At 38.9% G+C, this 27,500-nt stretch overlaps 3 protein-coding genes across 5 annotated transcripts in view; 1 reads left to right on the top strand and 2 right to left on the bottom strand.

Annotated features, from left to right (window-relative positions):
* Positions 1 to 702, bottom strand: part of LOC138046871 (uncharacterized) — a 23,879-nt gene extending 23,177 nt beyond the window's left edge. For both annotated transcript variants that reach the window (XM_068893453.1, XM_068893455.1), the window contains exon 1: positions 570 to 702. The gene's annotated coding sequence lies outside the window, so the exon portion shown is untranslated. The remainder of the gene's footprint in view (positions 1 to 569) is intronic.
* Positions 703 to 738: 36 nt separating this feature from the next.
* LOC138046865 (RNA N6-adenosine-methyltransferase METTL16-like) overlaps positions 739 to 27,500 on the bottom strand; it is a 35,374-nt gene continuing 8,612 nt past the window's right edge. Inside the window, exons 7-8 of one of the 2 annotated variants that reach the window (XM_068893445.1) lie at positions 27,093 to 27,309; positions 739 to 764 (exon numbers count right to left, since the gene is read on the bottom strand). In XM_068893445.1, coding sequence (XP_068749546.1) covers positions 754 to 764; positions 27,093 to 27,309 — 228 coding nt within the window. In that variant the 3' untranslated portion in view covers positions 739 to 753. Of the gene's footprint in view, positions 765 to 23,856; positions 27,310 to 27,500 lie in introns of those variants that run through there. The other variant, XM_068893444.1, reaches the window with a different exon arrangement.
* Positions 19,679 to 23,723, top strand: LOC138044916 (uncharacterized). Its single transcript, XM_068891298.1, has 3 exons — positions 19,679 to 19,911; positions 21,728 to 21,874; positions 23,520 to 23,723. Exons 1-3 carry the CDS (start codon positions 19,846 to 19,848, stop codon positions 23,625 to 23,627), a joined length of 321 nt encoding a protein of 106 aa, XP_068747399.1. The 5' UTR covers positions 19,679 to 19,845; the 3' UTR covers positions 23,628 to 23,723.

Below are 27,500 nucleotides of genomic sequence, written 5' to 3'. Positions count from 1 at the left end.
TGGGATGAGCAAATGGTTTGCCGGGAAGTTCTTAGGAGCGAACGTTCAGCTTGCAATTTCTGAAATGAAGATATCATTCCGGCTAAAACTTTTCGGAAACTTCAGTTTTCGGCTAAGATATATCCGAACAGATCAAATTCTTCTAGGTGATAAAAACATCTCTTTAGACAGTCTTTATACGTTACAAGGGGCCTAGAAATGTCCTTCAAAGGCTTTTTCGTTGGGTGCCCTTGATCCGCGAAGCAACAGTTCTTAAAAGTTCTTGCACAGATGTTTCTTTGATATTGACTCAGTTCGCTTGAGAGACGGCATCAATTTATCAAATTTTGCATTAAGCTATCCCAAAGACAAAGCAACCTTACAAACATAAAAAGATTTATAATTTACCTGACGAGCGGAAAAAAAACTATAATTGCTTCAGTGTACAAGCTCAAAACGAAGAAAGCAACCGAAAAGACAGAAAGAGAGATAGAATGGGAAAACTCCGAAAGACTACATGAATTAACAACAAGCAGGCTCAATTTAAAACAACGCAATAAACTTCGAATTACAAATAATAGGGAACAAACCTGGGGATTACTGAGCAGCACTGAGCTTCTTGGCGCAAATCTCTCCGAGCCTATAGCAAGTCGTCTGTCTTTGATGACTTGAAATCGGGTTTTAAAGCGACAAAGTCGTTTCTGGTATGTATGAGCCTTGAGGATCCCACTCCCTTGATCCTTCCGTCTTCACAGCCGTTAATCCTGATTTGCGTCAAGATTTTCCTTGAAAATAGAATGGTCGAGGTCTCATTACTGACGCAATCCGTTATAGACTTCCTCCAACTAAAAATAACCCCATGGATAGAGCTTTGAACAGTTATTATGGAAGGATCAGAGCAAACCGCAAAACCACATCAACTCGGTATACAAGTTCCAGCTCTTTCTGCTTTTTGTAAAGGGCAACGAAAATCTTTTTCGGCTTACACAAAAGGTTACGTGTCATCAATCAGCGATTCTCTACAGGTTAACGATACCAATTTCTTATCGACAATAATCCTAATCGGAAAGACAAGCGACCCGGAAAATCTATAATCGGAGTTTTCCCGTAGATTAGACGTCATACTATTTCAACGCAGGACAGTTGCCCATAGACAACAAGAGATAAAGTAAATTAACTCTGGCGCTGAAGATCATGGCGACCCGCCAATGTAAACCGAAGTCGACTTGACCTGTAAAGTTTTCAAAAAGCGAATGTGTTTCAAAAAAATCTTGGGCAGAAACTTTAATTAAATATACAGTGAATGCCGGATGATGCCTGAAGGAAATCACAAAAACCCTTGTTCCAGAGGGGATTTAAACCGGCAGTGATCCTCTAAATCGGAGCTACCTAACTGCTCTAAACTCTATAGCTGAGAGGTTATCCAAAAATCTTCACATCCTTGTATCTGCAGTTGAAATATAGGTCTTTAAGATACTAAAGTCTCTTCATATGATTTATCCAAAACAGATTTGTTACGAAGTCGCAAAATGACCAGCGCCCAGTTAGTTTTACTGACACCAGTTGATAGGTCACTGGAGCGGTATATATCGCAGACTGAGGTCATGGGTTAAAATCTCTTTCAAGCCTGTTGAAGTAATATATCAAACACGAGAAGGAGTGTTTCATCGGATATCGAAACACCGAGAAGCGAGTTGAAAAAGGAGGCCGAAGGCCGAGTTTTTTAACGGATTTCGAGGTGGTTGGATATCTGATGAAACTCTCTTTCGAGTGTTTGATATTGCTTCTCAAAAGAATCAGTATTTTAAGACATATTTGGGATCAAAGTTGGCGAAATTTTATGCTAATTAAGACCACATATCCAAACTTCCTTCACGGTAGTGATTTCTTTTGTTTTTGGCTTATGAATTATTAATGAGTTTGAAAAGAAATGTTCAAGCTTAAGCTTTCCTTTAGTTACTTCAATAACGTTATAAACGGCGATTTTGAAAAATATTCACGTGCTCTTTCTATCGGCAGTTCAAACTAAACTAGAATAAATCCGAAAAAGACTCCCAAGTGTTAAATTATTTTTGTACATTTTGTCATACACAAACTTTCCATTTGTAATCGATTTCAAGACAAATTCCTCGTTCCCTCGTAAAGAAAAGGGAGCTTTAGCAACGCTGACCGTCGGGAACGGCAACGAGAACTTCATCTCAAAACATAAATTCTCATTGTTCTAATCACTTCACGACTATTCCATGCTTTTTGATATGACAAAGGTATGACAGTCCCTCAGGAATGAAAACGTTTTGAGCGGCGCGGGGAGAAAATGAACATTTATCTCCAAGTGTTGACGTCCTCCATAAAACCTCAAATTTGACTATTTCACGTTGTTGTTTTGCTGACGACGGCAAAGAAATGGACAAAAATGAAAAACGCTCGTGCAGAGCGTGCAAAGCTATTGCTTTTTCCCACTAAATATGCAAAATTGTGGCGTACGCGTTCTCGTTGCCATCGTCGTTTTCGTTGCTAAAGCTCCCTAAACTCAGTAAGAGGAGTTCGACTGTTTTGCGTCGAGTCCAAGAAACAATTTCGGGACCCATCTTTGGAAGAAGAGGGCTCTTTCTGCGTGCTCTCCGAAGTTCCGAACTAAATAGCCAAAAAGAAATTGCGAGTGTTCCTGTCGAAAAAGCACCACGAAAAGTGAGCCTCGGCTCTCAAAACTATTATTAAAATTAGGTTTTATCAACGGAGTTGATAATGTAAATTGGCCACCGTACAGAGATTCTAAAAGCTGACGTTTCGAGCGTTAGCCGGATTCGCTCTGACGAAGGGCTAACGCTCGAAACGTCAGCTTTTAGAATCTCTGTACGGTGGCCAATTTACATTATCAACTCCGTTGATAAAACCTAATTTTTGTATACTACTTCCCCACCGACGCAGCACCACAGTTTCTTTAGAAACTACCCCTTCTCTCAAAACTATTGTTGTTGACTCTGTGGGTCCCTCAACGAGAGAACACACGAGTAAAAAATCTGCTGGAGGTATTATCGGAGTTACTTGTCATAGTTCAAACAGAATTGATTTTTATTCACTTAGAAAATGCGTCGCGTAAATACTCTGTATCATATACCTCGGAAAAAAATGCACTTTAACCGCAATTACTTGCGATAAGAATTTCAACGATCAATCGCCAAGAACACGTATGCACGAAAACAGTGCTCGAAAGTCACAAATTTTTCCTTAATTCAATTAGAGATTAGCCCGCGTAGCAAGTGCTGAAATGGGAGGCAATGAGTGGGAGGCAGAGCAGAGCGCTGAAAAGGGCTTTTCGCTTTCCCTCCCCTTTCAGCGCTTGTGACGCAGACTAACAAGAGTTAAAAAGAACACCATTCATCTTGCCGCACCCGAAAGCTGACAATAGCATGTAGAGTTGAACCATCGTCTTCACAGTCTTTTGACGGCACAAGTTACGCGTAGATCGAAATTAAAGCCCATCGAACCAAACGAATGCATAAGACATTACCTAACGTTTAGCTAGGAACTTTATACCACCATAATGATCATAGATTACCTCTATATTAAGACAAAATTTACTAACTGGGGGCAACTATTATTAAAGAAACCTCACTGATAATGGCGGGCCTAGGTGATTATAGTAAAACCAATCAGTTATCACAAGTGAACTTGATGCAGCTAGTAATATAAATTTAGATGGAGCTCGACGCCGGAATCGTTATAAATGATTTTATAACAACCTGTCTTTAACCATCATATGAACGCTAGAAGTCTGTTATCATTTAAAAATATTTGTTTCAGGCCATAACTCGTAAGACGTCTTCGATGATTTAAGCTTTCCAACAAATTCTGTCCCATTACTGATGAACATTGTAAAAGCCCTTTAAGCTGCGTGGTACAAATATTGCCGTGACTGTCTTCGACATGCGGACAATCTGTTCTGGTCGTGCATGATATATTTAAGAATGATGCTAACGATGATGATGATGATGACACTTAAGTGGTTGCATTCAGTAGTCTTCTGTGTCTAGCACAAAAAACAAAAACAAAACTAATGACCAGGCAAAACGGAAAAAACATACCCAATTAACTAAAATAATAAAAAGTTACAAAAAACTACAAGTGATACAAAAAAAAATATGATCCTCGGTTATATTGACTTCTTTGAAAGCTTTCGCAGTCCATCGCATAAAGTAGAATGTATGACAGTTCATCCTAAACTTCAGTTTCTTGCGGCAAACGTTTTCTGATCAAATTACTCAGTCGCGTGTCACTAGCGTCTGAGAACACTGCAGGAAGTGCATTATATAACGTTTGACATTTAAAAAGGCTTGTTTTTAAACTGTCTCACACTCCATCAAAAAAAAAAGTCTATAAAGTGCTTAGGGTTCTGAACATGTCTCCCAAATCGAAATCAATGGTTCTTTTCTACTCCTAGTGAGTTTAATAATAACATCATAGTTAATGCACGGAGATGGTTATGAAAAACGGCAAGTTCCTTTGTTTAATGTTTTTGTCCGTATTTTTTGGCCCTGACCCTGCACAAAACACACCTTTTTTCGAGAAGTTAACCAATCAAATCCATCTATTAAATTATGTCCAACTACATGTAGTTGCAAACCCGTGCGAAGCGAAAACAATTTTAATTAAGATTGTGCAGGGTCACGGTCAATTCAATATCGATCGATTGCGACACTCGCTTTTGAAGGTTTTAGCGTGCATAACCAGCCCCTCGATTAACTATGGTAATAAAAAAAAGAAGCTGAGGTGTTCATAAATTGAAAAGGCTGTTTTAAGTAATTGTTGAAGTGAAACTGAATGAAGATTTTTTTTCTGTTTAAACACGGGCCTAATAGGTTAACATCATTGGGTAACGTGAAATCACCAAAAAAATCCGAGACTTGCAAAGAAACTGACCGCTGTGTTGACTCAGATCATTTAGGAAAGCCCATTTTCAGTTATCTTAGCCGGAGATGCAGTTTCGATTAGTTTGATAAATGGGATTTCAAGATCAAAAGGACTTTTTAGTACTCTCGAATAACAAGGATTAATCGTAGAGTCATGGGACGTCAAAGAACAACACACAGTCTTCACAGTTTTCAGTATTACAAATCGCAGTGTAATATTTTCGCACAGAAAGTGCATTTTCATCAAAATTTCTGCCGTGTCCAAATCTGCATTTTATACCCACCACAGGCAAGGTGTATTTTTGTAGCAGCAAGGGGTATAAAATAATTTATGTGTGGGTGGCCAATCTCTCGTACTTGAGAAATAAATCCTTTCTCAGACACCGAAATACGTGTTTAGTGCGCCCTTTCATGCAACTTCAAAATGCTGCTTAGATAAAGGCAGTGTTTCTTTCGTTGTGTATATTGTTGAATAATACTATTTTGCAGATGAAGGCCGTATTTTATTTTAGGCCATAGTCATGCAAGTAGCTCCTCAAGAAACGCCCTAATAAATCAGAATCGATACCTCAAAGGAAGTTGTTTTTGCACGGGTTAATAATGGTTAATAATAATAATGATAATGATGATGATCATAATAATAATAATAATAATAATAATAATAATAATAATAACAATAATAATTATAATAATAATATAATCACGGGTTCCCTTTGGTTATCATGTAATGAAACCTTTCTTATCGCTGCTCATACACGTAAAAAAACACTCTTCCCTAATAAGACGATTGCAGCTTCACAGATAGTTTTAACGCACCAACCTTTTGATAAAGGAGCACCAAGAAATTCATGTAATTGGACTCAAGTTCCGACTCATCGGTAAATTTAGTCCTTGCGCAAAAAATGTAGGTTGAAATACGTAAGCGGAAAAAAAAAACTTTGCCAAGATTGATCTTCTCTCTTCATCTATCTGTTTGTGACGCATTTTGACCCATTTTAGTCCGTGGTGTGCGTAGCTAGTGTGCGCTTTTTCTGGGCGCGCTAGTGTGCTTTTTAAACATGGGTCGATTATATCCAATAAGCGAACATTATCCTTAATCCAAGTCATCTCCAAATTGGACACAAGTTGTGCACTGACATTTCACCTGCGTATAGCTTTCTTTTAATTTTCTTCGACTCTTCGCGTAAGAGGAAAAATTAAAGGAATCGACTGTCGCTTTCATTAAGTCCGATAGTTCGCATACGGGTAACTATTATCAGATAAAACTGCGGCTCTCGCCTTCCCTGACGGTATGTCTCTCAGCCTCTTGATTAATGACATCCACATCTGCGACGTTCCCAACATTGTGACAGATAAGAAGTGATGACCAGCTTTTTGCTTAGTTGGGGGTCTTGGATAATTTATAAAGGACGTCTCATCTCCGACGTAGTTTCACTTTAAGGTACACCTGATCTCACCACTTTGAATGACAGGGTAATGAAAGGATGCCAGGACTTATGCAAGGTCGCAATTCATTTCCTGAGGAAATGTTGAATTTCAGGGGCAGATCTAGGGGGAGGGTGCCTGTTAACAACAGCATATGCCCAGATAAAATAGAAAACTATAACAGATATCTGATTTAGTTGATGATGTACATTTTGATCATGTCGGAACAGCGGAACTTCTCTTATCAAGTGCGTCAAATGTGTAAATGCCTAAGGGCAAAGTCTTATACAAAATTCAACAAGGAAAGGTTTTGAAAAAAAAAAACATTACCTCTTAAACTAATATGTGCGTGAGAAAGTTTAACTCTACCTTCACTAACCTTTTGGATTTTGACCGACAACCCCTAACAGAAATTAAAAGACCATGTAAATTCTACAACTGCCGTCATCGCCCACTCCCATGTAGAGGATATTTCTCACCTAGCCGAGACTAAGAAACTCTAAACGTTTGAAATGTGGGCCGGCAGCTATCAAACAAGCGTGTTGAAACGATCTCCAAATGTTCATATAGCAGCAGTGTAGGTAACAATGATTAGAAACCGGCAAACGCTGTAAGGTTGAAATAGCCATTTTTTGGCTTTAAGAACCCTACGGCGCATATTCTCCTACATAGAGTTTCCCAGAGCCTCGGGTCATGCGCAGACATACGATTCGAGGCCCTGGTGATGAGAATGATACCACTGCGCACATGTACAGCACTAAATTGTCGTTAATGTATTTGCGCATGTCCTCCGGTGTCCAACTTGAAAGTGAGTAATTTAAAGGGGCCCTGTCAAGGGATTTAAGGACGAAGCCTATGCAATTTCAGGACACTTACATATTCATTATTGTCTCCCACACCGAACAGATTTAGTCAGGCATCTCATGACCTGCTTCAGAAAGGGCATACGCATCATGACATTTTCTTCACCAGATGCTCACACTGATCCTCTTTTTAAAAAGTTAGAATTACATAAGCTAACTAACTGACTTCTACACTATCACAATGCCCAATTTGTGTACCAATTTTATTTTAATATTCTCCCCAAATCTTTCCGATCGTTTTCCCAGTCTGTATCCTCAGTGCACAAATATAAAACTAGATTTTTTATGAGAGATCCACTTATTATATTAATAACGTTAGAACCAACTAAGGCAAATTCAACATTCGCTTTACTGCGGTTGAAGCCTGGAATGATTTAGACGAGAACATAACACAGCTTCCTCCAAACTGAACTATTCAAAGAACAACTGAAACTCAACCTTATATATATAGGGCTACTCATAATTAATGACAATTCCTAACAGGGAGCAAATCCTCCATGGTTTTTTCGGCTTTCTTTTCTTCTTGTTTTCCATTTATTGATTATTTTTGTTTTCTTCTATTACCAACTATTTCTTGCTAACTGTAACCATTTTAATTAATTAATTAATTAATTAATTAATTATGTTACTCAGCTAGATTAGCTTTTTAGTTATTCTGAGTAACTTTTACCCATTAATGTTCCGATATATATATATTTGTAAATTTTATTCTTCCAATTTAACAAGGTAATAAAGTTGTTGTAGAACACCAGTATGGTCTTTCAATACTTGGGTCTCCAGTTACCTAGGTCTGAGAAATGCTAATACTTGGTTACACTCGCCCAGTTATCAGCTTCTTTTCATTGGAAATCCAAGCTCTAAAGCAGCTGTTTAAGCGATTTTTATAATGCTTGCATTGCAAGTAAAAGTGCTTGTCATATCTTTTAAGTTGATTATATCAAATTTTGAAACGACGGTTACTGTGAAAAAAACAATGAACTCAATTATTAATTAATTTAGTAATTAATTAAAAACAATTTGCGCCTGCCCAACAAGAATACAAAAATCCTTGTAACAACGTTTTTCAACTAACTTCAACTCTCTGAGATAGACAGAAGCCATTTCTAAACTTGCATAAGTTAATCTGAGTCAACCTGCCATTTAAGGCGGTCAAACGGAACATTCGTTTCGCCTGTCGAGGAAAAAATCACCTATTTCGTGGCTTCAACATCTCTTTCAAAGGCCCACGTCGCACTTTAAGTTCAACACTAGTGTTAAACGCATTTCGAATCAAACACGAAGGTATCATTTTCATACAAAAATGCAAGGAGTTGATTTGTGTTTGTGGACGTGAACCGTGGCTTCCGTGAGAATATTTGCTCACGCAATTATTTGTTGTAAGTAACCGGGAGGCAGATAACAGAAAGAGAGTTTTTAGGGTGGTCGTTTTCGATATTGATGTAGAATAGCCCCACCCCAACCTCTTTGAAGGATTGCGGCGCCCTTAGCCTTCTTGCAATACGTTTTCAATGTCCAAGCGAAGACTTGCCAATCTCCATGGATGAGAAAATGAGCTCAGTTCCCTCTCAGGAAAAAAATAAGTGATAATCCCAAATTCGGTTGGGGTTTTATGAAAGGATTGTTCATAAAACCTTACTAGGTTACTAATGTGAACCCACGCATAATGCCTTATCAAGAAGGAGGTTTTCAAATATTCTGGCAAAACCTCAACCAGAGCAAACTTGTTGACGAGTGAACGCCTCTATTACGTAAATATAGTCGTAAATCCCACTCTTAAAATGAAGAAAATGTGTTTTGCACTAACTAATTCATAAGCTCAATAATATGGATTAGGCCAAGCTCCAGACACTTAATAAAACTGCTGAAATTAGTGAATTGTAATCTATTTGACGCTAAAAGGATACCGGTGGTTATTGAAATTTCGACCAAAAACATTTTAATCAATGACGGGAAAATTGTAAATAGAGTTCACACCAGTGATGATCACTCCAAGTCGAATACTTATTTAACAAATTTCTTAACCTCTTCCAGGTTGTTCTAGGCTTGATGAAGAGGAGGTCTGACTGGTTATAAAAAGTTGTTCTCAAGCCCGAAACAGTTTCTGTTTTCGGGATTACAGCTATTCAGTATTCCATCGAAAACGTCTTAATTAAATACATCTTATTCGATGGTTTGACATATACGTGCGGATATTTTGCGAGTTGCGTAGTATTTTTCGGCCCCCCAGGGGCGAGAAAAAATACTACGCAACTCGCCAAAAATATCCCCCAGTATTATACGTTAAACCATCGAATAAGAGAGTTATTATTGCACTGCAAAAAGCTGTTATTTTGCTTCAATTTTACTTGGTAAAACTGTTTTTAAAAAATGCATCATCGATCATCTGTCCTTCAGGGCGCTTGCGAACGATGTAAACAGCAAAAAAAGTCAGCCAGATGTGCTTTTAATTATTTGATTGCATAAACGAAATGATGAGTGACAAGCTAAATTTTCAGGCTTTGTATCGCGTTGAAAACAATTTCTTTCATTGAAAATTTCCCGTTCCGTTCGTATTTGCTCTGTTCTAAACCGGTCAAACCGGGACACTACAGTGTTTCACCGTCTCATATTTTGCGCGTTCTCTTGACCAAATATGGTAAAATGGCGTAATAGTGGAATACTAATGTAGGGAAATGTGAATTGAGTTCACATCAGTGGTTACGAATACTCATATAGGGTTCCTCCATTGTTTTGTCTGCCTCAGTTTGTTCTATGCTTGATTTTATACAGAACAGGTATGATTGGATATAAAAGGGAACTTAAAAGGGGTAGTGTCAACTGAAGATATTCTAGTCAAACTTCAAAACACTAAAATACGTCTTTGCATCAATAAATAACGCTGTAGTTTTGTTGCCAATGCACCAAAAGCAATTCTGTTGTTTTCAGTCAAAGATGGAGAGGATGGAAATGGATTGAAACTTGAAAAATTGGCTAGTTTTTCCACGTTTGGAGACGGTGTCTTGTCACCGCCAAAAATTAAATATGTATAAACCTTTGTGCCATAAATATAGTTTACGTCATAGAAAGTGCGGCGTACGGGGTTTTATTCACGAGTTGTTTGTGTCAAAAACCCGAACGAGCGAGTGAGGGTTTTTGACACAAACAACGAGTGTTTTGATCGGCTGTATAAGCCTTTTTCCACATGTGAAAATACAGCGTATAGATTTGTACAAATGAGCTTTATGGAATAAAATTCTCATGTTATGTGTAATAAATATATTTCATATCTTGTCAGTGGGTTGTCAGGAATGTTGTACGTGTGAGCTAAAGTACTAATTTAGATTTTTACCCAGTTTTGACCTAAAACAGCAAATTTGGCATGACAATGCCCCTTAAAGCACAATACGTTTTCGAGCCAAGGACAGAAACCGGAAGTGAACATTTCGCCTCACGCCAGGACAGTAGTTCCTCCTAAAGTTTTAAACTAATCATGTCTAATAGTGAAAAGATACTTAGCAATATAAATGTGGCAGTGTCCTAACATCGTTCTTAAGACTGTAACAGTTTTTGAAAGTCTAAAACAACATCACTCTTGATGGATTCTTGACTTTCCTGTTTTGGTCTTTCAGGAAAATTTGAAAAACCGTAGTTCGAAGACAGCGAGGAAAGTTATTCCAACATTTTTCCTCAAAAAATGGAAAAGCAATTGGTGGAGATATACACCTTATTCCAAAATGGACACCATCTTAGTATTCTTTTGCTTACTTGCAAATTAGCCCTTGTTGACTCGTTCAAAGTTTAAATGTTCTTTTGAATTTTAAAATTAACAACGAGGCAGAAATGCTTAATTTTCAAGTAAAGAAAATAATACTAAAATGGCGGCCATTTTGGAGTAAGGTGTATGGGACTGACTGCCTGCTTGTGTTTGGATTTCGGGGCCAACCTTTGATCAAGTTCAATCGACTGATATCCTTATTCAGGAACAAGTTGTTTGAAAGGGTTAGAGCGGTATCCATTAGATACATCACTATTTAGTGGATAACTATTGTTTTCATAGAACTTCAACCAGTGGACAGCTGGTTACCAAAACCAACAAATACCGGCGTGTGCTGCACATTTTCGCTTTCGACAGATCAGGGAACACTTTGGCAGTATATTGAAGCCCTTGTCTGCATTCCGAAAACTTCAAAATACCCAGTTTCTCTGGATTCACGTTTTGCATTGCGTCCAATCAAACGTTAAACTAGGAGCCGTAATCTAATTCATGAATTACCCCGAGAGGGACGGGGTGAAATTTAGCCACTTCAACAGCGAATGTCAAAGGAAATCCGAAAATCAAATCAAAATCAACTGTTCTTTTTTCTTAAAACAGTGAACATAAGGAAACTGATTTCGAACTTAATAACACTTTAAAGCGAGATTAATATCGACCCGATCTTGACCCTCTTCAGAGGAAGTGTTTACAGACACAGCATCCGCTCTCACAGGCTAAATATGTCAGGGTCGGAGATTTAAATTTATTAACATCCGAGAGACTCTTTAGGCAAATTTTACACGCAAAAGGATTATTTCAACAAGTCGTACCTTGCTACGAACCAATGGGCCATTTTCGAAATACTAATATTCATCTCGATAGCGAGGCAGAGAGGACAAAAACAACGGAAACAAGTTGCAATGAATGTGAAAGATATTAACATATCAGGCCACTTTCCTTTGCCTTTGTCCTCTAAACCTCTCTTTCAAGCTGAATTTTAATATATCGAAAGTGGCCTATTAAGAGAACCACTTTGAAGTCATAAGCGTCTTTGAAGATTTGGAGCACTGTAAGATCTCACTCTGAAATGTTGTTCGGCGTTTCTTAGAAGAGCACAGAACGCGTCATCAGAAAGGAATGCAAATGCGAGAAATTTACTCACAAATAATTAGTACATGGAAGCTTGGCAGTGTGGAAGTTTGCCAGTGTGGGTTAGGGGTAGGGTTCGGGTTAGAGTCACCACCACACTGCCAAACTTCCACGCTACCAAACTTCCACACTTCCACAATGCCAAACTTCTAAACTGACAAACTTCGACGCTACCAAACTTCCACACTGCCAAGCTTCCATATACTAATTATTTGTGAGTAAATTTCTCGCATTTGCATTCCTTTCTGAGGACACGTTCTGTGCTCTTCTACCCAAAGTAAAAGCCGAAAAATGAAATGATATTCAACCAGGGAGCTCGAGATAAGGTCTCACATAAGCAAATTTGCATGTACGGTTCATTGTTAGTGGCAACAAGAAATTTTTTATCTGCCACATGCAGTTTGTGCAAGCATCAGTATACCAAAATATGAACTTAAAATGTTGGTTTCTTTGTTTTTATCAGTCTTGATTTTCCGGTCTCTTCAGTTGAAGACCACAACAAGCAATTGGACAAAACGCACGCTCTCGCTCTCTCTCTCTCTCTGTCTTTAATTTTGTTTCTCCTTTGGCCAACTCTGACATCAACGAGCCAATCACAAAGCAACATAAGCGGCGTTAAGCGCAAGAAAAAATTGGCTGAGAGGGTACCTGGTGCGAAGTTTAATTTCCCAATCATTAAACGTCGTACGCTTTGTAAACTAGACATCAGATATCAACGAGCCAACAACGAGCCAAGTCAACGAGCCAAGTCTCTGAATCAAGCAATTTTAAATTTGTAAATATTTTATAGTGTCAGTTTTTTATTATTATTTTGTATTTGGAATGTTCTTTTAGTGTCCACAATTAACTAATATTTAGCTAAATACTTCGATACTTAAGTAAAGTTTATTTACTCATTCATTTACCAAAAACAATCGAGAGGCCACTTTCAACAGAAAAGCACTATCTGCGGTTCTCATTAAAACTCCATGAAGCTCTGAAGCACCCTTTGAAAGGCTTATTCTTGAAAAGCACGAGGTTTCCAACGAGCAAGTGACAGCCTATCACATAAAAAAACTGGCAAGAGGAAACTGGAAGCCAGATTAATGCCCCGTCCACACGTATCCGGAGATTTTTGTATCCGCAATTTTTTTTATGCGGATACAAAAATATCTGCGTCCACACGTAGCGTATACGAATCGTATACGACCGTCCACACGTATCCGATTCGTATCCGGACATCTCAAAGGATTAGTTAAAATTCTCTCTCCAGTCTTCCTCAATCATTATTCCACCCATCACGAAGTTGTCCCACCAAGCACTAGTTCTTCCTGGTCGGACCCAGAATCTTCGTGGCCGTGCTAGTTGTCTTCCCGCTCTTTTGAGAAGTCTTTGGCGTCTGATTTCTGAATCAGATATGGCTAGAAGCCGCATAATGCTTAGACGTCTTCTCAAGTAGTTAAAGTTTAGATTTAACATTGCAACATTTAGTTCGAGAGACGCTATTAGGCTTGAAAGTAGTCCTAGTAGCATTGAACACACAACGTTTCTGCTCGTCGCCATTTTGCAAAATTCTCGCGCGGAAAGACTGGTTCTGATACTGTGACGTCAGCGTATACAAAAATATACGGATACGAGCGTCCACACGTATCCGGATACACAGCGTATACAGAAATTTCCACTCTGGAGAGCGTATACAGAAATCTCCGGATACATCGAGCGTATACGGCGGACACGTGTGGACGCTAGGTTTATCCACATAAAAATATTTGCGGATACAAAAATCTCCGGATACGTGTGGACGGGGCATTAGTTATTGTGGGCGTCCAATGCATTTTAGAGAAAACAATTTTTTTAATCTGTACGGGAAGAAAATTGTTCGGTTTCTAACTAATTCCCAATAATAGCATCAAATTCTGAAATGTACGGTATTTGCCACCTGGTTTATCGATTAGATAAGCAAAAAAAAAAAGGGCAAATCAAAGTCATTCAAAAAATTGCTATAATTCTATTTATTGTAAATGACCGTGTTAGTAGTTACCGGTAGTTAATGACAGATTAGCCTATATAAATTTTCAATAAAGTCTTTGCCAAAAACACCTCAAAAATGTAATCAAAGTGAAAGATGAGCCTGACGTATTGATCCGTCCTTGGGTCCTCGCGCCATGATTTGTTCATTCAAGAGCCAAAAAAAAAAAAAAACCTGTTAAAACATTCGCGTACTTGGTTCAAGCTTCTGAGACGCACTCTAAGAATTCAAAAGTGGAAATTTAGAACAACCGAAGACCTCAGCCAGCAGTGATTCACTACATTTCTTACGTTTTAGATATGGAAGCAACTCACTTTCTGTCTGTGCTGTTTCTTGTGATCCTAGCCACAACCGCTGCTCAGCAAGTAAGTCGAGAAAGAGAAAGACAAATACGCGTTTCTCATTGTGAATGATTTTTTACTTGGGTTCGGGTATCTTAATTTTTCCATTTTTTTTAGAGGGGATAGACATGACTACACTTGGGTGTTCGTCGATTCCACGCTCACGCCTGCATTGCCTGCCTTTCTTACTATGCGCCGTGTAGTGGCATTAAGTGAACGAAATATGAAAGGCATTTTTGCTCTAGGAAACATGTTCCTTTGCTCAGCTGTTTAAAGAATATCGCTGCATGATTCCCTCGACATTCTTCAATAATATACCGACTCAATTGAGTCACATTATTTAAAACACGTTCCATAGTCGGTAAACAAATGTTTTGCAACAATCTTTGTTTGGCGAATGACGGTTTGTCGATTTGACAAGCACGACGACGAAGGCAAAACAAAACAAAACAAAACAGTCAACTTCGTTTTATTGCAATTTTTTGCCATCATCCCAAGTCGTTAGCCCTGGAAAGAATGTACCAACATTTCAAGAATATGGATGGTATGGTTGTTGGAGGATGGGTGTGTTTTTTTTATGTCTACAACAAAACCTCAAACTTAGTCTTTTGGAATCCTTGTCCGCACGAGAACAACACAAAACGTGCCAAAAATGTATGACGCTCGCGTGGAACGTGCAGAACCGTTGTTTTTTTCTACTACATGAACTAATGGTAGTTTGTTCTCGATGCCATAGTCGTCGTCCTTGTTAAAGCTCTAAAATAGCTTCTGAGGAAACAGCAATAAAACAACTAAGTGGTTTGCAATTGCAACCGAGCCCGATGCTGGATGGCGAACAAAGAGAACTACTGTAGCTAATTATAGCTTCATTGCTTCTCTCATCTAACGTCGCGACGATAATGTAACGTGTAAACCATCTACAAAATTAAGAATATTGAGATCGAAACGTGAATTGAGTACGAATACTCACACAGGGGTTCCTCCATTGTTTGTCTGCCTCAGTTTGTTCTATGCTTGAGTTTATACAGAACAGGTATGATTGGATATAAAAGGGAACTTAAAGGGGTAGTGTCAACTGAAGATATTCTAGTCAAACTTCAAAACACTAAAATATGTCTTTGCATCAATAAATAACGCTGTAGTTTTGTTGCCAATAACCACTTAATTGCACTAAAAGCAATTCTGTTGTTTTCAGTCAAAGATGGAGAGGATGGAAATGGATTGAAACTTGAAAAATTGGCTAGTTTTTCCACGATTGGAGACGGTGTCTTGTCACCGCCAAAAATTAAATATGTATAACCCTTTGTGCCATAAATATAGTTTACGTCATAGAAAGTGCGGCGTGCGCGGGTTTTATTCACGAGTTGTTTGTGTCAAAAACCCGAACGAGCGAGGAACGAGCGAGTGAGGGTTTTTGACACAAACAACGAGTGTTTTGATTGGCTGTATAAGCCTTTTCCACATGTGAAAATACAGCGTATAGATTTGTACAAATGAGCTTTATGGAATAAAATTCTCATGTTATGTGTAATAAATACATTTCATATCTTGTCAGTGGGTTGTCAGGAATGTCGTACGTGTGAGCTAAAGTACTAATTTAGATTTTTACCCAGTTTTGAGCTAAAAACAGCAAATTTAGCATGACAATGCCCCTTTAAGCACTATACGTTTTCGAGCCGAGGACAGAAACCGGAAGTGAACATTTCACCTCAAGCCAGGACAGTAGTTCCTCCTAAAGTTTTAAACTAATCATGTCTAATAGTGAAAAGATACTTAGCAATATAAATGTGGCAGCGCCCTAACATCGTTCTTAAGACCGTAGCAGTTTTTGGAAGTCTAAAACAACATCACTCTTGATGGATTCTTGACTTTCCTGTTTTGGTCTTTCAGGAAAATTTGAAAAACCGTAGTTTGAAGGCAGCGAGGAAAGTTATTCCAACATTTTTCCTCAAAAAATGGAAAAGCAATTGGTGGAGATATACACCTTATTCCAAAATGGACACCATCTTAGTATTCTTTTGCTTACTTGCAAATTAGCCCTTGTTGACTAGTTCCAAGTTTTAATTTGTTTTTGAATTTTAAAATTAACAACGAGGCAGAAATGCTTAATTTTCAAGTAAAGAAAATAATACTAAAATGGCGGCCATTTTGGAGTAAGATGTATGGGACTGACTGCCTGCTTCTGTTTGGATTTCGGGGCCAACCTTTGATCAAGTTCAATCGACTGATATCCTTATTCAGGAACAAGTTGTTTGAAAGGGTTAGAGCGGTATCCATTAGATACATCACTATTTAGTGGATAACTATTGTTTTCATAGAACTTCAACCAGTGGACAGCTGGTTACCAAAACCAACAAATACCGGCGTGTGCTGCACATTTTCGCTTTCGACAGATCAGGGAACACTTTGGCAGTATATTGAAGCCCTTGTCTGCATTCCGAAAACTTCAAAATACCCAGTTTCTCTGGATTCACGTTTTGCATTGCGTCCAATCAAACGTTAAACTAGGAGCCGTAATCTAATTCATGAATTACCCCGAGAGGGACGGGGTGAAATTTAGCCACTTCAACAGCGAATGTCAAAGGAAATCCGAAGACAAAATCAACTGTTCTTTTTTCTTAAAACAGTGAACATAAGGAAACTGATTTCGAACTTAATAACACTTTAAAGCGAGATTAATATCGACCCGATCTTGACCCTCTTCAGAGGAAGTGTTTACAGACACAGCATCCGCTCTCACAGGCTAAATATGTCAGGGTCGGAGATTTAAATTTATTAACATCCGAGAGACTCTTTAGGCAAATTTTACACGCAAAAGGATTATTTCAACAAGTCGTACCTTGCTACGAACCAATGGGCCATTTTCGAAATACTAATATTCATCTCGATAGCGAGGCAGAGAGGACAAAAACAACGGAAACAAGTTGCAATGAATGTGAAAGATATTAACATATCAGGCCACTTTCCTTTGCCTTTGTCCTCTAAACCTCTCTTTCAAGCTGAATTTTAATATATCAAAAGTGGCCTATTAAGAGAACCACTTTGAAGTCATAAGCGTCTTTGAAGATTTGGAGCACTGTAAGATCTCACTCTGAAATGTTGTTAGGCGTTTCTTAGAAGAGCACAGAACGCGTCATCAGAAAGGAATGCAAATGCGAGAAATTTACTCACAAATAATTAGTACATGGAAGCTTGGCAGTGTGGAAGTTTGCCAGTGTGGGTTAGGGGTAGGGTTCGGGTTAGAGTCATCACCACACTGCCAAACTTCCACGCTACCAAACTTCCACACTTCCACAATGCCAAACTTCTAAACTGACAAACTTCGACGCTACCAAACTTCCACACTGCCAAGCTTCCATATACTAATTATTTGTGAGTAAATTTCTCGCATTTGCATTCCTTTCTGAGGACACGTTCTGTGCTCTTCTACCCAAAGTAAAAGCCGAAAAATGAAATGATATTCAACCAGGGAGCTCGAGATAAGGTCTCACATAAGCAAATTTGCATGTACGGTTCATTGTTAGTGGCAACAAGAAATTTTTTATCTGCCACATGCAGTTTGTGCAAGCATCAGTATACCAAAATATGAACTTAAAATGTTGGTTTCTTTGTTTTTATCAGTCTTGATTTTCCGGTCTCTTCAGTTGAAGACCACAACAAGCAATTGGACAAAACGCGCGCTCTCGCTCTCTCTCTCTCTCTCTGTCTTTAATTTTGTTTCTCCTTTGGCCAACTCTGACATCAACGAGCCAATCACAAAGCAACATAAGCGGCGTTAAGCGCAAGAAAAAATTGGCTGAGAGGGTACCTGGTGCGAAGTTTAATTTCCCAATCATTAAACGTCGTACGCTTTGTAAACTAGACATCAGATATCAACGAGCCAACAACGAGCCAAGTCAACGAGCCAAGTCTCTGAATCAAGCAATTTTAAATTTGTAAATATTTTATAGTGTCAGTTTTTTATTATTATTTTGTATTTGGAATGTTCTTTTAGTGTCCACAATTAACTAATATTTAGCTAAATACTTCGATACTTAAGTAAAGTTTATTTACTCATTCATTTACCAAAAACAATCGAGAGGCCACTTTCAACAGAAAAGCACTATCTGCGGTTCTCATTAAAACTCCATGAAGCTCTGAAGCACCCTTTGAAAGGCTTATTCTTGAAAAGCACGAGGTTTCCAACGAGCAAGTGACAGCCTATCACATAAAAAAACTGGCAAGAGGAAACTGGAAGCCAGATTAATGCCCTGTCCACACGTATCCGGAGATTTTTGTATCCGCAAATTTTTTTATGCGGATACAAAAATATCTGCGTCCACACGTAGCGTATACGAATCGTATACGACCGGACATCTCAAAGGATTGGTTAAAATTCTCTCTCCAGTCTTCCTCAATCATTATTCCACCCAAGAAGTTGTCCCACCAAGCACTAGTTCTTCCTGGTCGGACCCAGAATCTTCGTGGCCGTGCTAGTTGTCTTCCCGCTCTTTTGAGAAGTCTTTGGCGTCTGATTCCTGAATCAGATATGGCTAGAAGCCGCATAATGCTTAGACGTCTTCTTAAGTAGTTAAAGTTTAGATTTAACATTGCAACATTTAGTTCGAGACACGCTATTAGGCTTGAAAGTAGTCCTAGTAGCATTGAACACACAAGGTTTCTGCTCGTCGCCATTTTGGAAATTCTCGCGCGGAAAGACTGGTTCTGATACTGTGACGTCAGCGTATACAAAAATATACGGATACGAGCGTCCACACGTATCCGGATACACAGCGTATACAGAAATTTCCACTCTGGAGAGCGTATACAGAAATCTCCGGATACATCGAGCGTATACGGCGGACACGTGTGGACGCTAGGTTTATCCACGTAAAAATATTTGCGGATACAAAAATCTCCGGATACGTGTGGACGGGGCATTAGTTATTGTGGGCGTCCAATGCATTTTAGAGAAAACAATTTTTTTAATCTGTACGGGAAGAAAATTGTTCGGTTTCTAACTAATTCCCAATAATAGCATCAAATTCTGAAATGTACGGTATTTGCCACCTGGTTTATCGATTATATAAGCAAAAAAAAAAGGGCAAATCAAAGTCATTCAAAAAATTGCTATAATTCTATTTATTGTAAATGACCGTGTTAGTAGTTACCGGTAGTTAATGACAGATTAGCCTATATAAATTTTCAATAAAGTCTTTGCCAAAAACACCTCAAAAATGTAATCAAAGTGAAAGATGAGCCTGACGTATTGATCCGTCCTTGGGTCCTCGCGCCATGATTTGTTCATTCAAGAGCCAAAAAAAAAAAAAAACCTGTTAAAACATTCGCGTACTTGGTTCAAGCTTCTGAGACGCACTCTAAGAATTCAAAAGTGGAAATTTAGAACAACCGAAGACCTCAGCCAGCAGTGATTCACTACATTTCTTACGTTTTAGATATGGAAGCAACTCACTTTCTGTCTGTGCTGTTTCTTGTGATCCTAGCCACAACCGCTGCTCAGCAAGTAAGTCGAGAAAGAGAAAGACAAAATACGCGTTTCTCATTGTGAATGATTTTTTACTTGGGTTCGGGTATCTTAATTTTTCCATTTTTTTTAGAGGGGATAGACATGACTACACTTGGGTGTTCGTCGATTCCACGCTCACGCCTGCATTGCCTGCCTTTCTTACTATGCCCCGTGTAGTGGCATTAAGTGAACGAAATATGAAAGGCATTTTTGCTCTAGGAAATATGTTCCTTTGCTCAGCTGTTTAAAGAATATCGCTGAATGATTCCCTCGACATTCTTCAATAATATACCGACTCAATTGAGTCACATTATTTAAAACACGTTCCATAGTCGGTAAACAAATGTTTTGCAACAATCTTTGTTTGGCGAATGACGGTTTGTCGATTTGACAAGCACGACGACGAAGGCAAAACAAAACAAAACAAAACAGTCAACTTCGTTTTATTGCAATTTTTTGCCATCATCCCAAGTCGTTAGCCCTGGAAAGAATGTACCAACATTTCAGGTATATGGATGGTATGATTGTTGGAGGATGGGTGTGTTTTTTTTATGTCTACAACAAAACCTCAAACTTGGTCTTTTGGAATCCTTGTCTGCACGAGAACAACACAAAACGTGCCAAAAATGTATGACGCTCGCGTGGAACGTGCAGAACCGTTGTTTTTTTCTACTACATGAACTAATGGTAGTTTGTTCTCGATGCCATAGTCGTCGTCCTTGTTAAAGCTCTAAAATAGCTTCTGAGGAAACAGCAATAAAACAACTAAGTGGTTTGCAATTGCAACCGAGCCCGATGCTGGATGGCGAACAAAGAGAACTACTGTAGCTAATTATAGCTTCATTCCTTCTCTCATCTAACGTCGCGACGATAATGTAACGTGTAAACCATCTACAAAATGAATATTGAGATTGAGGAGTATTAGTCCAGGGTCAAAGCGGATCACACTCTTCACCTAAATAATTCCTCAAATCATATACAGCCTTATCCAATAAAGCAGATTTTCGATATCAACGCCTTCATTATCCCAAGGAAGATGCGTAACTACAAAAGCTGATTGTCACAAGTCAGTGTTTTGTCCCAACAAAAGAAACAAATGATCAAGACGATGATGACTTTGCTTATGTTGCTTGTCCTCGTCTTTGTGTTGCTACTGAAAACCCAGCCCAACCTTTTCTTGGAGAACAACAGAGTGGGTTTGCGACATCAGAGTCCTAAAATGAAAATCTCTAAAGCCAATTAGTCTTATGGGTCTAATAAATAGCTCTCATAGCCTAAGTTCTTGTCGAGCTCTCAAAAATAACAAGATTAAGACAACAAGAAACGATTGGTAACTGGTCACATTGAACCTTTGAACCTTCCAAGAACATTGGTCTCTTTTTCTTGTCCGAGGGTTGGGTTTTCACGATCCAAGACTTCTTGGGTCGGGGAATCACACTAAAAGGGCGGAGCAGGCGAAAACTGTGAATTTTACGTCCGACTAGCTGAAGAGAAGATGTCCGGAGTGTGTGCGCTGACAAAAGAGGGATATTTTGATGAATTATTAGCCAAGGGAAAGGGGGCATTTCAGCACACAAAAAGCCGCAGGGGTGGTCCTAAAGCTTTCATTTGATCAGCTTTCGTAAAATGTAACAAAAATAATAAGAAGAATAAGCAATAGAACTCCAGAGATTTTACGAGCGACTGTTTCCAAGCACGTTGCGAAGTGTCACGTATAGTTCTTGTGTTATACACTGAAACAGGTTTGTTAGAATCGAAGGAAGAGGAATTTTTCAATTCTCACTTATCTAGATTAATCACATCTTCATTTTAGTGTTCCAAGATCAGCGGCAGAGATTGTTCAAAGGACACTGACTGTGCATGCTCGCGCCATGAAAGCATCGAGCCGCACTTTATCTGCAACTACAAATTGAAGTGCGGAAAAAAAAGTATCTTCGATGCCATTACCAGGAGACTTCCAGTAAGTTCCAAAAATACCACGTTCACTTCGACACAATCTAGAACACTATTTAACCAACTCAGCGCTACTCAGTCTTTTCGTGGTTATGTATCATGTCATATCAAGCTGATCAAGCTATTACGCAAGGGATAATTATAATTATAAATTCCATGTTTTATCGGCCAATCAAAATAGTGAAATTGCATTGACAATAAAACTTTTTTTTTATACACACTCAGCAAAGCTCTTACAACAGATCTACTCTTAGCTTCACTTGACTACTCTTACTTAGTTGGTAAATGTACACAAAAACTTTTTGTAAAAACCTCCGAACAGACCACGAATATTCATGATCCTAACGTATACTGTAGTAGTTAATAATTTATGTCCTTAACGTTCGGTTCCACGAAGCTTTGCACAACCGTATCGAGAAAGCTATGGCTGAGTACACTCGCTGGTAACATCAAGATGACCTACAGACGCATCGAAACCCAACAAGGCTCCAAAATGACCAATTCAAAGACGCTTCGTCTAATTTTAAAGGCTTTTGAGACGGGTAGATATGGTATGAATGCTGATACGAAGTGAGCCAAGTACAGTTCAATGTGTAAATCCGATTAGCTCACATCTTATGCTAAAAACCGGAAAGAAAACAATTTTTTTTTTTTTTTTGACAAAACGAAGATTTTTATACGGATACGGATACCATAACACAATAAGTCACATAAGTCAAGTACTCCATCTGACGCCTCGTCCTGTTAGCTTATTTTCGAATGAGATGTTAGGACATGAATGGTGCAATATCGCAGCTATTTGATTGCACTCAAGTAACATTGAATTGGATTATTTTGATGCCCTTGAGTATTCCCAGCTGGGATTTAAGCACAGATCGGGGGCACAACAATTATCTTTCGGCCGTTTTTTGAAACGTGGATAGCGATGACCCTGGGTTAAGCCAGATTAGAACCTATAGTTTGTCTTGAGACAGAGGCCTATGACTTGCCGCGAAGAAAAGGTACCCCAGCCTGGGTGATCGGACCGTAGGTCCAATCCACTTTTATGCGGTTCTGTTTGACAACACGTACTTTATGGTGCGTTTTCGCCAATCAGATCTTCCACACCAAAACGAACGAAAACGGAGACTGGCCTTAAAAAGTTGCGGATACTTCCAAAAACATATCGCTTTGAGAACACTACAGTTTCAGTATGGACGAGTGGAAACGATACAAAAAGGCTAGAATTGAAGAAAAACAGTTTTCTTCGTTTTCCCCAAGGTTAAAGGAGAGAATTTTGAAAACGCATTACTGCGGAAAATAATCCACATAACCGAAATAGGCCAGTTTCGTATTTCCACGGTTAGACTGGGTCTAGCATGAAATGGAGGCTAATGCAGAGGAAATAATTTGCAGCTGAGAAGATTCCCCCGCATTAGCCTCCATTTCACGTTCGATCCAACCCAACCGTTAGAATACGAAACTGGATCGAAACTGGACGACTCTCTAAAGAGACAGTTTTAATTAACCTTGTGATACCTTCACGCACCGCCACACTGATGTAGCTTCCCAGGGATCAGTGATTTTTGGCGTCATTATGGTGGCCATGACGTAACATGCCAGTCAAGGATTGCGTCTCATGGCAGTTCTAAGTTTATTTGATTTATTTTCAGTGCTTCCGTGTTCACAAGCAAACATGTACGACAGATGCGGAGTGCCCTATGTGTGCAGAATCGCGACTGATATGCGAAGACGGAGAATGTGTCCGGGAAACTCCTTAGTTGTCTAGATGGACACCGATGTATAGAACTGCCAATGCAATACAGCCTTCTTTATAAAAACTAGTCTTTGTTCATATTAAAAGTGTTTTAGGGGCAGACGGACCACTATTATATTTATAAGAAACTACATCACAGGCTCGAGGAGCAATATTCTACACTGCATATTCTTACTGAAATAATGGTACTGATAATGGTAATGGATTCATATAGCGCATTTTCTATACATTCAAATGCGCTTTACAAACAAGGGATCTATGGGTGAGATCGGACATCAGCATATATAGGCGCCGCTGGCAGCCGTTAGCGATCTCACCCAGCACATGAATGAATGAAATGAGTCCTGACCACAACACCGGGAGCTCCATGCCCTGCTCCCTACTAATGAAGATATCTACTTTATTCTCTGGTAAATGAATTAACCAAAAATGAAAGGCAAACGAAAGCGGATTCAAAAGTCGTTCTCCGACTCAATTTCGTGCTCAAAATTTTAGCAAAGTCCGAGGGATGGTAAACCAGGGCCAGGACTGACCAAAATTCATTTTTTGCTTCGATAATTAACCCGATCTAGCGCTCACCCTGATTCCAACTTCTCGGTCGCAGTTTAGAGGCTAACAAATTTGAAAGCAGACGTAATACCTTAGGGAATTCAGCCAGCGGCGTTGCAACCTCCGATAGGAGTTACGCACTTAACGACGAATTTATTGGTAACGATGAGAGAGCATGTTGAGACATCAACAGAGTGCTTCGAGCAGTAGTCGGGCCTATGACTTTTTGATCATAGCTCTATCATTGACTCGTGGGAGGTAGCAACACTTTTTTTGTCGAGTATGAGCGCGAGTTTGATGAATTTGAATCGTCTCTTCCCAGAGTAGGCGACCAGAAAGGGAACTAAGCTGGATATAATTTGGTATTGTAGACGCTTCTATTACTATCAAGTCCAAGTTATTGTTTCTGTTGGTAGTTTGTTTGTTTTCCGTTTGTTTGCAAGCCAAAAACAGCTTGAAAATTCACAGAGCTGAAGACATTTTATTCCCCTAAAAATTCACCGCTGCATTTAAGAAGAAGTCCAAAGGTTTTTTTGTACTAGGGTCTCCTTCACATTTAAGGACGGTGCCTACTTTTGTTATTGCGCATACGTTCTGCGCATCTCGAGATACTCGGATTTCCTATCGCCGATGATTACTAATATATTTTTGCGCGGTTTAAAACTATCCGGAGAAAGTAGGTCTTAGTAAGTATTCTTGGTATCCAAAAAGAAAATTGGGGGTAACCACTCATTTTTGAGAGATAATTAAGCTTCAATTTGAGAAAGAACGCCATACATTGCTTTGTATTTGAAAGCTTTTTACAAATAATATTCATGAATTATCTTTGAAAAATGTGTGGTTACCCCCAATTTTATTTTAGGATTTCAATAACACTTGTTAAGATCTACATTTCCTGCATAATCACACACCGGCGCAAAAATATCTTTAATTAGTAGGCACCGTCCTTAATCAAATGACATTCGCACCAACAAGTTTGTCCAAACTGCCGCAGACTCAACATCTCTTCAAAGATTGAGTATGTTGTCAATGACATAATTATTCATGTCCTCACTAAGTCTCTGTCAAGAAGGATTCTTTCAAGATATGTTCTGCGTCATAACGTGCCATTTTGGGTTTAATTTTCCATGTCTGGCTCGATAATTTTAGAATACTTAGTAACAAAAATGTAGTCGCGTTGAGGCGAGCTAAGAAGTCGAACGTTTCACTTCTTATTGACGTCCATAATTTAAAAAGTGCATATGAAAGATTTTCCTTTATTTACTCAATTGAAACATCATGTTTTTATGAGATAAACACAATTGGAAAAAAAAAATAGTACCAATTCTCCTTCCGCGCAGCCTTCAGCTTTTCAACTTCATTCCATTTTTTGAGAAAACAATTTTACAGACGACCCGAAAATAGCCTAGCTAGTCGAGGCGGGTTGTCAAAAAAAAAAAAAGCTTATTAGAAACAATATTTAACGTTGGTTCCTACATATAGTAATATAAAATCAAGGCAAATTGTTACATATTATGAGATATACTATAAGTCTTCAATGAAATTCATTTAGTACAATTTACTGTATTTGCAAAAAATCTATCTACAATTGACTTTAAATTAATTGTAATGGCTATTGCAGTAACTGCTACTTCGCTATTTCATTCAGCGGTGTCGGTGAGTCAACATAACTGTCTTCGGCGTCAAAGATTTCAAAATGCAGACCTCGAATTTTTTGCTTAAAAGCAGTTCTCGAGAGTTTCCGTATATCAAGAGGAAGGCAATTACATACTTTGGCTCCAAAAAGTTCAATGGAATTACTCAATTGATTCGTGCGCGAACACTTGGTGTAAAAATTTTCCGAGTAGATGCCCTATTATTGCAGGAATAAATTGAACTACATTTAATAAAATTCTTGCAGATATTTTCAGAGACATAGTTTTTTGAAATGCCGTACATGAGATTCGACACTGATTCGATCCGCTTCTGAGATGCCTTGTATTTGGTTGCAATAATGCAAAAGACAAAATAACGAAATTTCAATTCCTAAAATTCCCTGCGTTTCTGTATTGACGTCACTGGCCTGCTATTCCCAGTCTCCTTACTACAACAAGTTGCAAAAAATAGTGGAGACACTTCACCCTCTTGGGACGTTATTAATTTACCTATTATCTCTCACACTGCAGCCCCCCTCCCCCCCTTATCAGTGTTGCTAGCAGGACAAAAAATTGTTGGAAACTTAAAAAGTCAACATTGAAAGGGGGAGAGGGGAGAGGAAGTGGGAAAGGTTTAAATTTTAGATAGGGCGGGCATTGGAAGCCAGAAAAGGTGTTTTTTAATGAAAGTGTCTCAACAATTTTGCAACTTGTTGTAGCGTGGTTTTGTACCACGGAAAAATCCTTATTCTTAAAAGGCTGAAAGGAATAGACTAAAAATCGGTATGGATTTCTTTTGGTTGTTTTTATCTCAAAAACCCAAAACGTTTCGATGAGTAAATAAAGAAAAATCTGTCAATACATATACACCTTTGGATAAAAGCTCAATGTGACCGTCACGCGTTTTCCCGCGTGTGCCCCCGGCTGCATCTGAAAGCCTCTCTGATATTATGACGACAACAATGCCCAGCATCCTACATGTGTGCGGAACAATTATTTACTCAAGGATTCCTATAGACCTTTTGAAAGCTTGTTTTGAAAGAACTGGAATAACTGGTACAAGTCATTCTTTTCCTGTCCATCAATCCATGTCATTTCCAACACAACACTTTCAGAAGGCAAGCCATCACCTAGCTCTGCACCTGTCCCCACTCGCACAATGAACGACACAAGAGATCTGGGATCACTTTGATCCTGTTTAGAAGCCACGTCACACGATGCGCTTCCCTTACAGGGAACTTCTGCACCTTTCAAAACATCACAAAACGGATCATCAGCTTTCGTACCTGTAGGGTTGCTCACGTCCTCTTTTGAAAAGGCATCCACGTCTTGCTGAAAGGCTTTGTTCTCGTTGCAAGCTCCGCTTTCATGAAGCGCGTCTTGCCTGAGTTTTTCTCGCCGTTTTCTTCTCTGGTTTGCCCAAGTTTTCTCTATTGCACGACATTGAAAAACGGCTCTTCTTTTTGTTTTGTCAACTTTGCCTTCGTCCTCCGTCACAATCACCTATGGAAGTTACCGTTTATAAGTGGTAAAAACAACCTGCACAAATCACGACACAATTGTCATTACTAGCAAGGATAGTAAGACGGATCGTAAAGCTTGTTAAGACCTTACCCGAAAAGACTTAAAAGTCTCACCATTTGCCGCGGAAGTAATTACCAAGGCAAAACTCTCGCCTCGGTTATTTTAAGAAC

Source organism: Montipora capricornis, chromosome 4 (assembly GCF_036669925.1).
Source record: "Montipora capricornis isolate CH-2021 chromosome 4, ASM3666992v2, whole genome shotgun sequence".
Lineage (NCBI taxonomy): Eukaryota > Metazoa > Cnidaria > Anthozoa > Scleractinia > Acroporidae > Montipora > Montipora capricornis.
This window is presented reverse-complemented; position numbering and strand designations above follow the sequence as displayed.

Bases quoted from the DNA above. Each gene is read 5' to 3' on its own strand.
- LOC138044916 (XM_068891298.1), top strand. From the start codon at position 19,846: ATGGAAGCAACTCACTTTCTGTCTGTGCTGTTTCTTGTGATCCTAGCC. The intron at 19,912-21,727 runs GTAAGTCGAGAA...TCTTCATTTTAG, and splicing joins CCACAACCGCTGCTCAGCAA to TGTTCCAAGATCAGCGGCAG. The intron at 21,875-23,519 runs GTAAGTTCCAAA...ATTTATTTTCAG, and splicing joins CCATTACCAGGAGACTTCCA to TGCTTCCGTGTTCACAAGCA.